This window comes from Colobus angolensis, unplaced genomic scaffold, assembly GCF_000951035.1.
Source record: "Colobus angolensis palliatus isolate OR3802 unplaced genomic scaffold, Cang.pa_1.0 Scaffold66, whole genome shotgun sequence".
Classification (NCBI taxonomy): Eukaryota; Metazoa; Chordata; class Mammalia; order Primates; family Cercopithecidae; genus Colobus; species Colobus angolensis.
The window spans coordinates 3,560,474-3,576,381 of NW_012120265.1; the positions used below are offsets into that span (position 1 = coordinate 3,560,474).

Below are 15,908 nucleotides of genomic sequence, written 5' to 3' on the forward strand. Positions count from 1 at the left end.
AGCTGAGATCCGGCCACTGTACTCCAGCCTGGGTGACAGAGCGAGACTCCGTCTCAAAAAAAAAAAAAAATTAATTGTATTTATTTTTATATTTGCTATAGAGCTAGGGTCTCACTATGTTGCCCAGGCTGGTCTTAAACTCTGGGCCTCAAGCAGTCACCTGCCTTGGCCTCCTGAAGTGCTAGAATTACAGGTGTGAGCCACCACACACAGCCTCCCCAGCAACTTTTTTTTTTTTTTGGAGATGATGTCTTGCTCTTTGGCCCAGGCTGTATTGCAGTGGCACTATCTCAGCTCACTGCAAGCTCCGCCTCCCGGGTTCACACTGTTTTTCTGCCTCAGCCTCCCTAGTAGCTGGGACTGCAGGCACCCGCTATCGCGCCCAGCTAATTTTTTGTGTTTTTAGTAGAGATGGGGTTTCACCATGTTAGTCATGATGGTCTCCATCTCCTGAAGTCGTGATCTGCCTGCCTCAGCCTCCCAAAGTGTTGGAATTACAGACGTGAGCCACTGCGCCTTTTTTTTTTTTTTAGATGGACTCTCTGTTGCCTAGGCTGGAGTGCAGTGGCGCAGTCTCAGCTCATTAAAACCTCCGCCTCTCAGGTTCAGGCTATTCTCCTGCCTCAGCCTCCGAAGCCACTGGGATTACAGGTGCCCACCACCATGCCAGGCTAATTTTTTATACTTTTATTAGAGATGGGTTTTCACCATGTTGGCCACGTTGGTCTCAAACTCCTCAGCAGCGTTTTGGGGGTCATAGTAGTTGGTGTCTCAGTGACTCTTGCCTCTGTAGGGCCTCAGAACACCTGCCAGCCACCTTGTTCCCTGGGTCTGCTCAGCAGATCCTGGAGCTGTTACAGTGCATGGCAGGACACTTTACCTGAAAGCCTTCCTTCTCTGAGTATGGTTTTGGCAGTGACATGATGTGTTTTGGCTACTCTGGGACTCCCCTAAGTAAATGGTTGATGACTATAAGCGTTGTCCCTTTGCTTAGAAATTTCTTGGCTAGAGAATTCACAGTGACCATCCTGGGCACTACCCTGCCTCTACAAAAAATTTGAAAATTAGTGGGCCCGTGGTGGCTCACACCTGTAGTCCTAGCTACTTGGGAAGCTGAGGCATGAGGATGACTTGAGCCCAGAAGGTTGAGGCATCAGTGAGCCATGTTCCTGCCACTGCAGTCCAGTCTGGGTGACAGAGAGAGACCCTGTCTCAAAAAAAAGAAAAGATTTTTGCAATGCCATTTGCACAGATTCTGCCGGGTTGTGTTCTTCTGTATTTTGCTTTCCTCTTGTTCTCTCTCTTCTTGCTGTACACCCATCCCTGTGAGTTTTCAGTCTTCTCCTCTCTTCCAGGTCCTATGGCTTTTGTCTTATTTTCCCGCCTGGCTTTTAAGCAGACAGATCCCTCTTGATCATTTGGACGTCTGCTGTTGAATCAAGAGAATGTACCTTCATATCCATTTCCCCCTTAACTTTCTTACTTTTGATCTCAGTCCCCTTTATCCCTTGGCCTGGGAAGTGCATCATCATTCTTAGGTTTTCCTAATTTGAAAGCCACCCAGGACTAAATGCTGCCTGTCTGGAAGAACTTACTATTTTCTGTAATTCAGGCAGTCATTCTTTGAACGGTGGTGTTTTCTGACTGCATATGCCATGCGTGCTTTCTCTGTGTCAGTGCCACGCATGCTTTATCTGTGGTTGGACCAGGGCTGCTTTTTAATGGTGGTTTTGCTCATCTGACTTAGAAAGCAGCTCCAAACTGTGCTGGTCAGATACTTAATTCTGCATCCAGGTTTAGCCTGAGCATCTATGGTTCACCTTCTCAGCAAGTGATTAAATGCTTCCTTTTGTTTTAAGACCCAGTAGGGCTCGGTCTGAGCCTGTCCTCATCAGGCCCAGCGTGAGCAGTTGTTTCATTCTTCAGGATCACAACTGTGTCCGCTAAATTCCATATCCCATCTGCAGGGAGCAGAGACTTGTACACAGCTGGCCGTTAAGCAGTTTCATGAAGTGATCTGTGCTTCCTCCTGTTTTTGTTTCTATTTCCTTCCCTCTCATTCTGAGTCACCTCTGACTTCAGGATGTGAAATCTGTTTAGGAACCATCACCTCATGGTTTTACCACTGGTCCCTTCCTCTCCCACCCCAGTTCTTCTACTTACTGATAGCCAGTTACTGTAGTATCATTGGCACCTTCTACATGCCAGGCCCTGCATTGGTGCTTCACAGAGCAAGGTCTCCCTGGATCCTCAACAAATTAACAGGGTAAGGCCCACCTCAGACTCACCTGTGGTGACACCCAGCCACTGCAGGAAAATGTGCTTAGGCACACAGTCACACGGCAGCAAGAGGCCAGAGAAGCTGCTAAATGCTGTGCTTCCATCCCAGAGGAGTTGCAAGCAACAGGGTAGTTAAAAAAAAAAAAAAACTGAATTTGGGCCAGGCATGGTGGCTCATGCCTCTTATCCCAGCACTTCGGGAGGCGAAGGCGGGAGGATCACTTGATCCCAGGAGTTTGAGACCAGCCTGGGCAGCATAGTAAGACCCTGTCTCTACAAAAAAAAAAATTAGCCACACATGCCTATAGTCCCAGCTACTTGGGAGGCTGAAGCAGGAGGAGCGCTTGAGCCTAGGAGTTCCAGGTTACAGTGACCCATGATTGCACCACCACATTCCAGCCTGGGTGACAAAAACCCTGTCTTTTTAGTTTTTTTATTTTTAATTTTTTTATTTTTTGAGATAAACTCTCACTCTGTCACCCAGGCTGGAGTGCAGTGGCACGATGTCACTCCCTGCAACCTCTGCTTCCTGGGCTTATGTGGTTCTTTTGCCTCAGCCTCTGGAGTAGCTGATATGACAGGCACACACCACCATGCCCAGCTAATTTTTGCATATTTTGTAGAGATGGGGTTTTGCCGTGTTGCCCAGGTTGGTCTCAAACTTCTGAGCTCAAGCAGTCCACCTGTCTTGGCTTCCCGAAGTGCTGGGATTACAGGTGTGAGCCACTGCTTCCAGCCAGCCCTGTCTCTTATAAAAACAAAACAACAGGCCAGGCATAGTGGCTCATGCCTGTAATCCTAGCACTTTGGGAGGCTGAGGCGGTAGTATCTCCTGAGCCCAGGAGTTTGAGACCATGCTGGTCTCAAAGTCATTTAGATTTCTAAATCTCATTTAGATTTTGTAGAGATAGCGAGACCCCTATCTCTACAAAAAAGTAAAAAAATTAGTTGGGCCTGCCAGGCTCCGTGGCTCATGCCTGTGATCCCAGCACTTTGGGAAGCCAAGACGGGTGCATCACCAGAGGTCAGGAGTTCGAGACCAGCCTGACCAACATAGAGAAACCCCATCTCCAGGTGAAACCCTGTCTCCACTAAAATACAAAAAAATTAGACGGGCATGATGGCAGACGCCTGTAATCCCAGCTACTCGGGAGGCTGAGGCAGGAGAATGACGTGAACCCGGGAGGCAGAGCTTGCAGTGAGCCGAGATTGTGCCACTGCACTCCAGCCTGGGCAACAGAGCTAGACTCCATCTCAAAAAGAAAAAAAAAAATTAGTAGGACCTGGTGACATGCACCTGTAGTCCCAGCTACTTGAGAGACCGAGCCAGGAGGATCTCTTGAGCCCAGGAATTTGAGGTTGCAGTGAGGACCACCGCACGCCCCCTGGGTGACAGAGGGAGACCATATCTAAAAACTACAACCAAAAAAACCCTTTTTTTAAAAAAAGTTACTTTGGTTTTAAGGAATAAGAAGCCTTGAAACACTCAGCCCTGAACTGAATCCTCCAGGCACCGGAGCTGTGCTGGTCTGGGCCCTTCCACCCCACTTGAAACCTGTTGGCCCTGTAGCAACCCTCTCTTGCTTTCCCTGAGAACCCTAAGGTGACCCCAGGGGCTGCTGATGGAGACATTCACCTCCTTGCCCTGCTCCCTGCAGCCTCTCACTTTGGCTGCTTTGCCATCAAGGAAGGAAACATAAAAGCTGCTTTTTAGCATTACAAAGTTAAAAAAAAAAAAAAGAAATACTGCCTGGGCGCGGTGGCTCATGCCTGTAATCCCAGCACTTTGGGAGGCCGAGGCGGGTGGATCACAGGTCAGGAGATCGAGACCATCCTGGCTAACACGGTGAAATCCCATCTCTACTAAAAAATACAAAACATTAGCCAGACGTGGTGGCGGGCACCTGTAGTCCCAGCTACTCGGGAGGCTAGGGCAGGAGAATAGCGTGAACCCAGGAGGCGGAGCTTGCAGTGAGCTGAGATCCAGCCACAGCACTCCAGCCTGGGCGGCAGAGCGAGACTCCCTCTCAAAAAAAAAAAAAAAAAAAGAAAAATCACGTAGATGAGGTAGCAACCTTGGGTAAGGCATTCTACATCCTTAATTTGTGAGTTGGATATATTTTTCCGATTTCCAAATATATGCCAGAAGTCATACAGGGGGCTGGTTGAGGTGGCTCACAACTGTAATCCCAGTGCTTTGGAAAGCTGAGATGGGAGATGGGAGGATCACTTGAACCCAGAAGTTCAAGACCAGCCTGTGCATCATAGCAAGACCTTCCCTGTCTCTACAAAAAAAAAAAAAAAAAGTCTAACAAAGATACAAAAGTGAAGTCATTTAGTAGGTGTCAGATTAATGGCCCTGGGGAAGTGACTGGCTCACCCTGACACCAGGCCCATCCTGCCCCTCAGGAATGTATGTCCTCATGCAGGGAGATCCAGGTGTCACTGATGTCGCAATGAAGAAGTAGTGGCATTTAAAGACAGGGAGAAATCCCATGCCATTTAGGGCTTTGTGTCTGAAAGGCATACCGTTCTGTGGCCATTTGCACTTACACAGAAGCCCTCACTTTCCTCTAATGAACCCTGCTCATTATCCAAGTGGATAAAGCCATTGTTCGTTCAGCAGATGTTTCCCGAGCACCTACTGGATGTCAGCCTGCTGCAAGCATTGCGGCCACAACTTTAAGGTCAATCATCATGGGGCTTTTTTTCCTAAGAGTCAGGTTCTTGCCTTGTTGCCCAGGCTGGAGTGTAGCAGTGTGATCATAGCTCACTGCAGCCCCAAACTCCTGGGCTCAAGTGATCCTCCCACCTCAGCCTCCCAAGTAACTGGCACTACAGCATGCATCACCAAGCCTGGCTGATTTTTTTTTTTTTTTTTTAAAGAGAAAGACAGGATCTTGCTGTGTTGCCCAGGCTGGTCACAAAAAGAGGGGCTTTATCTAATGTCGTCTGTATGTATTTAAAGTGGGCAATAAAGATACCTGGGAAACGGATGTTAAAAACCCTAAGATGTAATTTCTCAAGTGCCTTAGAGCATTGCTAACTCACAGTGGATCCACACCTTGAACCCAGTCCTCTGGCTCCCAGTCAGCGCTCCTGACACCCACTGATGCTAGTGGACAAGGCCTTCCACAAGAGAAGGCTTGTGTTTAGAGCCTTTGGGCATGTTACTTCCCAGTTCACCAGTGTTCACTGAGAGCCTCACCTTCCTCAGGGGAAATGGGATCCTCTCTGTCTAGCCCTTGCGTGGACGGACGGAGCTGGCAGAGAGGTGAGCCCGTTAGCGGCAGGCATATCTGGCTTGCAAAGAAGAGATGTCTCAGCCAGCCATGGTGGCTCACGCCTGTAATCCCAGTACTTTGGGAGGCCAAGGCGAGCGGATCACCTGAGGTCGGGAGTTTGAGACCAGCCTGACCAACATAGAGAAACCCCGTCTCTACTGAAAATACAAAAATTAGCCGGGCATGGTGGTACATGCCTGTAATTCCAGCTACTTGGGAGGCTGAGGCAGGAGAATCACTTGAACCTGGGAACCGGAGGTTGCGGTGAGCCGAGATCATCCCATTGCACTCCAGCATGGGCAACAAGAGCGAAACTCCATCTCAAAAAAAAAAAAAAAGAAGAGGAGATGTCCATGGGGTCAGGAGAAATGAGGTCCAGTCCAACTGTGTGCTGAATAGATTGATGTTAGCCATATAATGGCCCCAAACGGGGAAGGGACACAAAGCTGTTGCTGGCCAAGCACAGTGTCCAATGCCTGTAATCCTAGCACCTTTGAAGGCCAAGACAGGAGAATCACTCAAGCCTAGGAAATCGAGACCAGCCTGGGCAGCATAGCCAGACCCCATCTCTACAAAAAATTTAAAAAATTAGACATGTTGGTGCGCACCAGTAGTCCCAGCTACTCAGGAGGCTGAGGTGGGAGGATCACTTGAGCCCAGGAGGTCAAAGCTGCAGTGAACTATGATCATGCTGCCGCACTCCAACCTGGACAACACAGTGAGACTGTGTCCAAAAAAAAAGAAAAGCTGTTGCTATGAGGAGACATTGTTGGACCCACACAGGCCTGAGCTCGGTGGCATAGGCCAAAGCTTTGTAGAAGGGGGTGCAGTGTTCTGAGGCGTGAAGTGACTGGACATATCCTCTTGAAGTCTACCCGCCACGGACGTGCCTGTGTGGGCTGTCGTCAGCTCTGGGGAGAGCATCCCATGGCCACAGACTGGAAAGGAAAGCTTGTCCGCCCAAAGGGAGGTGAGGGAATTCACCTGTTGACTGGTCATCTTGCTTACCTCTGCTGGGATGCAGTGACACACAGAAATGAGGCCAGCTTTGTCACAGGTGCCAGGCTCAGCTGTGGATGCCAGGTTTGCACCTTACTTACCCAGGCTGGGGCTGCTGTTTGTGCGTGGCAGTGCTCTCTGTCCTCCCTGAACTGTGTCTGAAGAGCTTCCCTTTGCTAGCCCCATGGTGCCCGAATCATAGAACCACCAAATCTCAGGGTTCAGGGAGACCTCAGCCCGGCTCTAGTACAGCTCCTTTGTCACGACCCCCCTCTCCTGTGTGATTGGCCATCCCTTCCAGTTGGTGGCCTTCCAGAGCTTCTCGTGTTGGACCCTGCTTCTCAGCAGCTTCTGTGGAAAAAAGCCCCCAACTTCTGCTCCTCTCTCACATCACACACGTTCCCACTGTCCCCACACACAGCCTCTGGCTGAGGCACCTCGCCTCTGGGGCCGCACTTCTGATGGCAGGTGCTGGCCCCACCACTCTGAGGACCCCGAGCCCCTCCTATCTCTGCCACAAGAGGGGACCACAGGAGGCAGCTGCTTGGGCTGGCAGAGGGCCTGTGATCTGGGCTCCTGCATGTGGGTGCGTGTGTGTCACGAGCCTGGGGCTTGGGCTCTCTCCCACAGCTGTCCTCCTGGCCCCACTGTGTCTTGGCAGTAGCTGCTCTCGATGCAGCTCTGTGCTTTCCCAGCGCCTATGACATTCCCAGCTGCTGCTCATCCTTGCCCTAGAGATCTCCAGCCCCAAGGCTGTGGATCTCCGGGCCTAACTGGCTCCTCCGCGCTCCCTTCGTGAATTTTCTGCTGCATCCAGAATGGTCTGAAACTCCCATCTGGTCAGGTGCTTTCATTTCCCAGCCCTGACTGAGTCAGCCTCCAGGGGCGACACCAGGGCATTCTGACCCTCAGCCAGGAGTAGCCGCTGTTGCCTCATGAGTGGCAGAGACCTTCAGGCTTCAGCCTCACCCTCCTGGCCCTCTGCCTTTTTCATGCGCTCTTCAGTGCCTGGAGCACCTCCTGCTCCCCCTTTGCCTAGAGAACTGGCCCCTCACTTCCCATACTTTGCCACACATGCTGCCCTGCCCCGTGTGGTCCTCCCACAAAGCGTGATGAGTTAGGGTCTTCTACTCTGCTCCAGATCCACCTTCCAGCAACACCAAGGCTCTTATCAGGCGCGGGTTGCTCTGAATGTGTGTGGCACATGCGGGTCACCGGGCACAGCGTTAGGCTCTTGTGCTTGGGAGCCTGGGTGATCTGATGGGCTGTGGTCAGTGGCCTGGACTAGCCCGGGAACCTGTTGGAACATGGAACTTTAGGGCACAGCGGTCCCTGAGTTGGAGCCTGTTGTCTGAACTGCATTCCTGGTGTGTGTCTTCAGTGCTATCCTGTAGTTCTGCCTGTGTTGGTCCTTCCTGGAGCCCCCCTCCCTCCCCTCTGAGAGGCTGACTTTGCTCACAGCCAAGCATCTTTCAAATGCCTCTTGCTCAGAAGGACTGATCTTGGCCCCCAAGACCCATTCTCCAGTTGAAACTGACTTCTCGTGTTATGCTTTGCTGAACATTCTTCCTCTCTGCCTGATTTCTGACTGCTAGCCCTACTTCCGTGTGACACGTGGGGTCCTTAATGGGGCCAGGTCACCTCTGAGCTCTGTTCCTTTCTGAAGCAGCTCCCACCCAAGAGCCTGTGGGGTCTGACTCCAAGTGCCAGCCCCTCCTCTGATGTCAGAAGGGCATGTCCCCTCCTCCCCAGGCACCCTCTGGGACTCTATAGCTTCCATTCCCCTGGCTGGATTGGAGGGGAGTAAGCCCACCCTCTCAGGCCAAGCAGGCCACCTTCTTGTTACCTGGATACCTGGCAGCCTCTGTTCTCAGGACAACCTGTGGAAACCCCAAAGCGAGCCAGTAACCAGGTGCCAGGTGTTTGCCTGAGAATTAATCTTTCTTTTCTTTCTCTTTCAGTGGTTGATATCACAGCAAGTATCCTTTCCGTGTTGGTATGGTTCCTTTTGAGGAATTCTCCACTTAAATAAAAAGAATGTATCAAAGCTTGAATCCCACCTCCCGACATGCCCTGCGAGTTGAGGCTCTGCCCACAGAGCACCTGGAGCATCCCCCACCTGGCCCTTGGCTGCCCCTGGGTGCTGTGCTCCTCTTTGTGCTTCTCTTCGTACCTCGCATCCAGCTTCAAGCCCTGCCCTGCAGCAAGCTCAAGATTGTTCACTGGGGGAACAGGAAAACTTGGAATTTCAGGGCAGGCAGGGATGTGCGTGCCCGGCAGACCTCGGCAGGGTAGGAGCCCCAAGCTGTGGCCCTTTCAAACCGACCTTTTTTGCAGTGTCCTACTTCCTTAACTGGACGTCACTAGATCCCGCAGTTCGAAGATGTTAAATTTGAAGCAGCAAGTCTGTTGTCTGAATTGTACTGTCAAGAGGTAAGAACATATTAACGTTTCTGAAAGCAAAGTGTCTCTCCCTGTTGCTAAGACATGACAGCACATTGGTAAATTGGGGCTCCGGGAGTTGGAATCCCTCTGGGTTTTTTTTTTTCAGGCTGGAGTGCATGATACAATCACAGCTCATTGCAGCCTTGAACTCCTGAGCTCAAGTGATCCTCCCACCTCAGCCTCCCAAGTAGCTGGGACTATAGGCGTGCACCACCCATGTCTGGCTAATTTTTTTATTTGTTGTAGAGATGGTCTTGCCCAGGCTGGGCTCAAGCTCCTGGCCTCAAGCAATCGTGCCTCGACTTCCCAAAGTGCCAAAATTATACACAGGAACCACCGTGCCCAGCCTGGTGGCTTTTAACAATCAGATTACTTCCTGCCTCTTATGCCCGAGCCCCAGGGCTTCGGTGGGTAGCCACCTGCTAAGGAGGGCCGGCAGCTTCCTTTTCTACATATTACTGTTGGAGAGATCAGCCTGTTCCTCACCTGACAAGTCTGTACAGTTTCCCTTCTTAATCTGGTTCCTAATTTCAATTGTAGCTGAAATTTGCCTTCCTCCCACCTCAGAAGGATGACGAGTAAGGTGGCTTTGGCGGCAGGGAATGTGTGTACTTCACACCCCAATGCCTCTGTCTGGTCTGAGAACATAAAAGATGGGAACTGGCATCTGATTTGACAGTTTAGAATTTTGAACTGAAAGTACTTTCAGTCCAGTTGAATGAGAAGTTATTTTAAGAGTGATGCAGAAACTTCCCAGCCAGTGAGTCCAATAAAATATCTTTTTTTGCTTTTAATAAAGCAAATTGGCAACTCCAAAAAATCCTTTGGTAAGCATGAACAGGAACTGCCTTCTGGCACCACAGCTGCTGCTAAGGAATCCAGCTTGATTGCCGCCTTCTTACATTCCCAAATGTAACTATTTCCTTTCAGAATTCCGTCGATGCAGCAAAGCCGCTGCTGCGGAAGGCGATACAGATCTCACAGCAGACCCCGTATTGGCACTGCCGCCTGCTCTTCCAGCTCGCTGTGAGTACTGCAGCCCAGGCACGAGGGTGCCTGGCAGGGACCATGACCCTGGGGCACCTGCCCCATGTGCAAAGAACAGCAGAGTCCACGATGCGCAGACCCCCTTGGGCTGGCACACGGAGTGGGTGGGGACATGGGAACATTTCCTTAACCTGCTCACAAGCCCCCTCCAGCCTCCATCCTTGACAGCATCCCCGGCTTGAGCCTGGCTCTCAGCAACGCCCAGGGGTGAGTGGTGGGAGTGCGGGGCTTCCCCGGAGCTGACACTGACAGGGGGCCTGCTGCTTATTGGGTGTCTTTAGGTTTCTGTCCCTCCCAGCCATTCTCATCTCATCTTTGGCCTGCGCTTATTGAAATCCCAGGAACATTTCCTGCCAGAGACCCACTGTGGGGTTTTTTTAGGAGCTAGGCTGAGACTCCAGGGGGCTGCCTATCAGGCCACAAATGTCCACGTCAAGCGTTGTTTCCCACATGGACCCCTCACTTTTGGGGGCTGCTGGGGCACACCCTCATTCTGGGATCCACACAGTTCCTCCTCATGCTCCCTTCGGCCCCCCAGATACAAGTGGTGCCCTGGTCTCTGAGCTCCACAGTGCTCGGTCGTTGGGGGACTCTGAAATCGGCCTTCCCAGCTAGAGTGGAGGGGCCGGCAGGCTCCACCGTGTGGGGCACCACTCCTGTCCTGGGCTCTACCTATACTTCTGCACTGGGGACCCTCAGGCGGGTGCCCGGCCCCCAGCCTCTCTCTTCCATGACCCAGCCTGCCCTCTGGGCCAGCACTTAGCCACCTCCCATGACACCCACCTAGGCACGCAGTGTGTTGACCCTGGGTTGGGAGTTCCTCCAGCTGAGTCCCTCACTCCAGGAGGGTCTGGCTGAGAAAAGTACCCACAGGGAAGAGCTCACCCAGCAGCCAGGAGTTGCCAAGGCCCTCCTCCCCCAGGCCTGATGAGAAGCCGAATGCACACACAGTCTCCTTCCATCTCCCCACGCACACTTGTGCGCATTAGCAGACAAAGGAGCAGGCCAGGCTGTGAGTCACCACCCCCAGGCCACAGAGTTGGCAGGCCCGTGTGCACGCATACCCAAGGGCCGAGCTCTCCACCGTGGCCCCGCAGGTGTCGCCTTGCAGGGTCAAGCCAGGCATGTGCCTCCCTTTCAGCCTGTTCAGGCTTTGACACTTGCCTCTGAGGGAGTACCTCCTTGTCGTCCGTGGAACACACTGGGGACACCCCACTAAAGACAGACCCCACAGGCACCCACGAAGCTCTCAGAACAGCCCTACATGCTCTCACAGCCTTGGGGGCTGTGCCATGAGCCTTGGCTGCTGGTTCTATGCTCCATTAAGTTTAGACGGTGTCTACTGCAGGCACCATTCAGTTAGATGACATATATACCACAGGCCAACTGGAGCTCTGTGCCCAAAGCAATTAGCGTTGATGAGATAATTTGGTTAATTTACCTCAAAACTGACACCGGCAGTTTCATTGACGTGGGGAGGTTTCGTTGTTTGTTAACAAAGCACAAAGGCCAGTACCGTAAAACTGATGGGTTTGGCAGCAAAGGTCACTGCTCTCTCTCTCCTTTTTAGCAACTGCACACGCTTGAGAAGGACCTGGTGTCGGCCTGTGACCTCCTGGGTGTGGGGGCCGAGTACGCCCGGGTGGTGGGATCTGAGTACACACGGTAGGCACCCACTCCCCTCCTTCCCTCCCACTCTCTTAACATAGAAGGGGCTTGGCCACCTTGGTCCAGGACAAAGAACAGAAATGGCATTTCAGGCCAAGCACAGTGGCTCACAGTATATTACCAGCACTTTGGGAGGCCAAGGTGGGAGGATCACTTGATCCCAGGAGTTCAAGAGCAACCTGAGGAACATAGTGAAACTCCATCTCCACAAAAAATACAAAAGTTGGGGCCAGGCTTGGTGGCTCACTCCTGTAATCCCAGCACTTTGAGAGGCTGAGGTGGGAGGATCATGAGGTCAAGAGATTGAGACCATCCTGGTCAACATGGTGAAACCCCGTCTCTACTAAAAATACAAAAATTAACCAGGCATGGTGGCGGGTGCCTGTAGTCCCAGCTGCTCAGGAGGCTGAGGCAGGAGAATCACTTGAACCCGGAAAGCAGAGGTTGCAGTGAGCCAAGATCGTGCCACCGTACTCCAGCCTGGCAACAGAGCGAGACACTTAAGAAAAAAATAATAAAAATAAATAAAAATAAACACAGGCACAATAGGATAAAACAGAGCAGTCTTGTACGGGGACTGTTCACTGTTGTCCACTGAACTGTCCCCCAAGGTGGCATATTAGGTTCTGTGAGCCTTGGGGTAGTCACAGTCATCTCAGGAGGCTCCTGGGCCTTCTGGGACCTGACCTCTGCCTCTTGTTTTGCAGGGCGCTGTTCCTCCTCAGCAAGGGGATGGTAAGTTGAGGCTGGGCATGGCTGGATGCAGCCAGTGTTGTGGAGGTGAGGCAGGACTCCCTGCTCAGACCCCGTCCGCTCTCCATGGCATGGCCCCTCACGCGCCCCGACCCTTAGGCGTAGTGAACAGCCTGGAGTGTGAGGCCCGGGCCCTGCTGGGTTCAGGAGGGAAACTCAGGCTCCTGCTTATGGGATTCATGCTGAGGCAGGAGCCTAGTCAGGAGCTGCCTGGGCTGGGGTTTCAGGCTGGCCTTGCCCTCTGGGTTGGTGGCAGTAGTCCCAAGGCAGGTGGGCAGGTGAGCTTGTGCTCCCGGTCCCAGGAGGGCCCCTGCAAGCCCTGTACCCTACACCTGCGCCTCTCCCTCCCCAGCTGCTGCTGATGGAGCGCAAGCTGCAGGAGGTGCACCCGCTGCTGACCCTCTGTGGGCAGATCGTGGAAAACTGGCAGGGGAACCCCATCCAGAAGGAGTCGCTGCGTGTCTTCTTCCTGGTGCTCCAGGTCACCCACTATTTGGATGCCGGACAGGTGTGTGGCGCCTCTTGGGCGGGCTGCTGGTTGTGACCAGTGGGTGTGGTTGGCACCCAGGCCAATGGGTCTTGGGCTATGAGGTCAACTGTGTCGTTGCCTTACCTTGCCACACAGCAGGGCTGTCTTTCCAGCCCCAGACACACACACTTCTGTCCTGCTCTGCCGCGAGTGCTGGCACCATCATGCCTGCCTGGTGTGCTGGTGCCTGGGAGCAGGGTCTGTCCTGGCCACCCTGCCTCCCTTTGGGAGTACTATGTGTGACATTGTACACACTCGCTCAGTGTGTGGATGTTCAGAGATTGCAACAACAGTTCAGGGAATCATGAGAAGAAACCACAGAGGTGCTGGGGCGGTGCCTGCACACAGCAGATGCCCAACTGGTGTCTGTCTGGCTCCCCTGCTATGGGATTGAGTAGGGACTGATGTGCCCAGCTGTGTCCGAGACTGGACTCCATGACCCCGCCGTGGGTGGGAAACAGCTGTGTTTGAGCTCCTTGTCTGTGCTTGTGTGACCGTCTCGGCCCTTCAGGGGCTGGGGGCTGCCCTGTGCCCCTCAGACCCACCCGTCGTGGTGGGCCACAGGCGAGTCTCTCCACAGGGCTTGGTAAGGGGGTTGTCCAGTTTCTCCATCCATACCCATCGTTGCCCATTGGGTGAAGCACTGCACTCGGCGCATAGGGACACAGAGCAGACTGCAGCCACGCTTCCCTCAGGGTGCTAGGGCCGCAGAGACATTCCTCGGGGCCTCAGGGCGAGATGGACCACAGTGCTTGCCCGACTCCTGGGCCAGGAAGCCACCTCCCACCCCGCGGAGCACAGCTCCCCTTGCTGTCTCAGCTCTGGCTGCAAGAAGACCAAGTGCAGCTCCAGCAGGGTCTGGACAGGCCTCTCCTGGGCCTTGGTGTTGGACCCAACACTGGGCAGTGGACAAGTCTCAGTCCCACAGCTGCCCGCCTGGCTGTGCCCCGTGCCCTGAAAGCCTGGCTGATTCATGGGAGTGCGGCAGGGGCGGGTCCATCTTGCAGGAGGTGGCCCTGGCAGAAGGGGAAGGCAGGTGCTCCCTGAAGGAAGGGGTAGGGGTGGCTGGGCTGGGCCTGGCTTCCTGAGAGGCCAGGCTCAGGTGGGTGCTCGGGTGTGGGTGCTGCACAGGTGAAGAGCGTGAAGCCATGTCTGAAGCAGCTGCAGCAGTGCATCCAGACCATCTCCACGCTGCACGATGATGAGATCCTGCCCAGCAACCCCGCTGACCTCTTCCACTGGCTGCCCAAGGAGCACATGTGTGTGCTTGTCTACCTGGTGCGTCCCCACCAGGGCCTGAGCCAGGGCTGGGGGCGGGGGCAGGGAGAGGGAGAGGGCCCTGGTAACCCCTGCTGTCTGGTCTTGTTGACAGGTGACTGTGATGCACTCCATGCAGGCCGGCTACCTGGAGAAGGCGCAGAAGTACACGGACAAGGCGCTCATGCAGCTGGAGAAGCTCAAGAGTAAGTCAGGTGCTCGACTGGCCACGTGGCCACAGCGCCCCCTGGTGGACAGCCTGGCCAGTCACTGGCTGTTCCAGGGCACAGTGACCGAGTGACCGCAGCACCCAGCTGCCCTGCCTAGTGGGTCTCGTCACCCCTAGTTGGTAAATGCTGGTGACCCACGTCGGAGCAGAGCAGACAGGACTGGGGTCGGGAGTACCTCCCTGACTGGTCAGGACCGTTGTGCCCAATGGTGCTCAGTTGAAACAGGTGGTGGCTGCCTTTCCCAATTATTATCAGTGTTGTGGTGGGGACACTCGGGATGACGCCAGGATCAGAACTCAGCCCTCACTGACCACCAGCATGTCCTTTGGAGGTCATGAGTTCTTTCCAGATGCTCAACTGTCTAATCCATCTAGGGACCTTTGACTAGCACAAACCCAGAGCAGATGTCCCTGGCTGGTGCAGTGTGCCCATTAGTCTGTCTGTCTGCTCCCTCATGAGTGCTGCTGGGGGAGAAGGCATCAGAGCCAAGGCAGCCCAAAGCCCGAGAGGCCTGTGCTTCTCTTTTTCCCATGTGAGGATGGCTGCTTGGGGCTGTCAGGAGGTGGGGCCCGGCCCAGGTCCCGCTACCCCACTGCCTGAGGCTCTGCTTCATGGTCTCATGATCCAGGGTGGTTTCCACATTTCCACATTTCTAGAACCTGCCATGTCCACAAGCTCTTGAGCACGTAGGGTGAGGGTGAGGGTCAGAGCCGACCCCTCTTGGAGTACTGTGGGAACCAACCTCTGGCTCCAGCTCCGTCTCTCCACCTGGACAGCAAGACACACTCCCTCACTCGGAGGGCGCAGTGGGGACTAGGGTAGATGACGGGGTGGGTGCCTGGCCAGTGTGACTGGAGACAGGAATGAGGTGGGGATGGCGCCTCCTCTGGCCTCCCCTGCATGCTCACCCCTGACTCTCGCCCATAGTGCTGGACTGCAGCCCCATCCTGTCATCCTTCCAAGTGATCCTGCTGGAGCACATCATCATGTGCCGCCTCGTCACGGGTCACAAGGCCACGGCGCTGCAGGAGGTAAGGCTGGACGCAGGAGGGGTGGGAAGGCCCAGGAGTTTGTTGGGTCTCAACAGTGTCAGACAAGAGACTGAATTCGCCAAGTGCAGTACTGGCAGCCCAGCCCATCCTGCTGTCTTGCTGTCAGTCAGCATTTTACAGCCCCGCATGGACACCACTAATAAGAGAATCTCATACAAAAACCAGTGGAGGCTGGGCACAGTGGCTCACGCCTGTTATCCCAGCACTTTGGGAGGCTGAGGGGGGTGGATCACTTGAGGCTTAGAGTTTGAGGCCAGCCTGGCCAACATGGCAAAACCCGGTCTCTACTGAAAATACAAAACTCGGCCGGGCGCGGTGGCTCAAGCCTGTAATCCCAGCACTTTGGGAGGCCGAGACGGGCGAA

The 15,908-nt window shown here is 53.7% G+C and overlaps 1 protein-coding gene across 2 annotated transcripts in view; it reads left to right on the top strand.

Annotated features, from left to right (window-relative positions):
- MAU2 (MAU2 sister chromatid cohesion factor) overlaps positions 1 to 15,908 on the top strand; it is a 37,019-nt gene that overhangs the window by 6,310 nt on the left and 14,801 nt on the right. For both annotated transcript variants that reach the window (XM_011925871.1, XM_011925872.1), the window contains exons 2-10: positions 8,525 to 8,542; positions 8,931 to 8,996; positions 9,939 to 10,034; positions 11,626 to 11,720; positions 12,431 to 12,458; positions 12,829 to 12,984; positions 14,137 to 14,283; positions 14,378 to 14,468; positions 15,420 to 15,523. In XM_011925871.1, the coding sequence (XP_011781261.1) occupies positions 8,525 to 8,542; positions 8,931 to 8,996; positions 9,939 to 10,034; positions 11,626 to 11,720; positions 12,431 to 12,458; positions 12,829 to 12,984; positions 14,137 to 14,283; positions 14,378 to 14,468; positions 15,420 to 15,523 (801 nt within the window). The remainder of the gene's footprint in view (positions 1 to 8,524; positions 8,543 to 8,930; positions 8,997 to 9,938; positions 10,035 to 11,625; positions 11,721 to 12,430; positions 12,459 to 12,828; positions 12,985 to 14,136; positions 14,284 to 14,377; positions 14,469 to 15,419; positions 15,524 to 15,908) is intronic.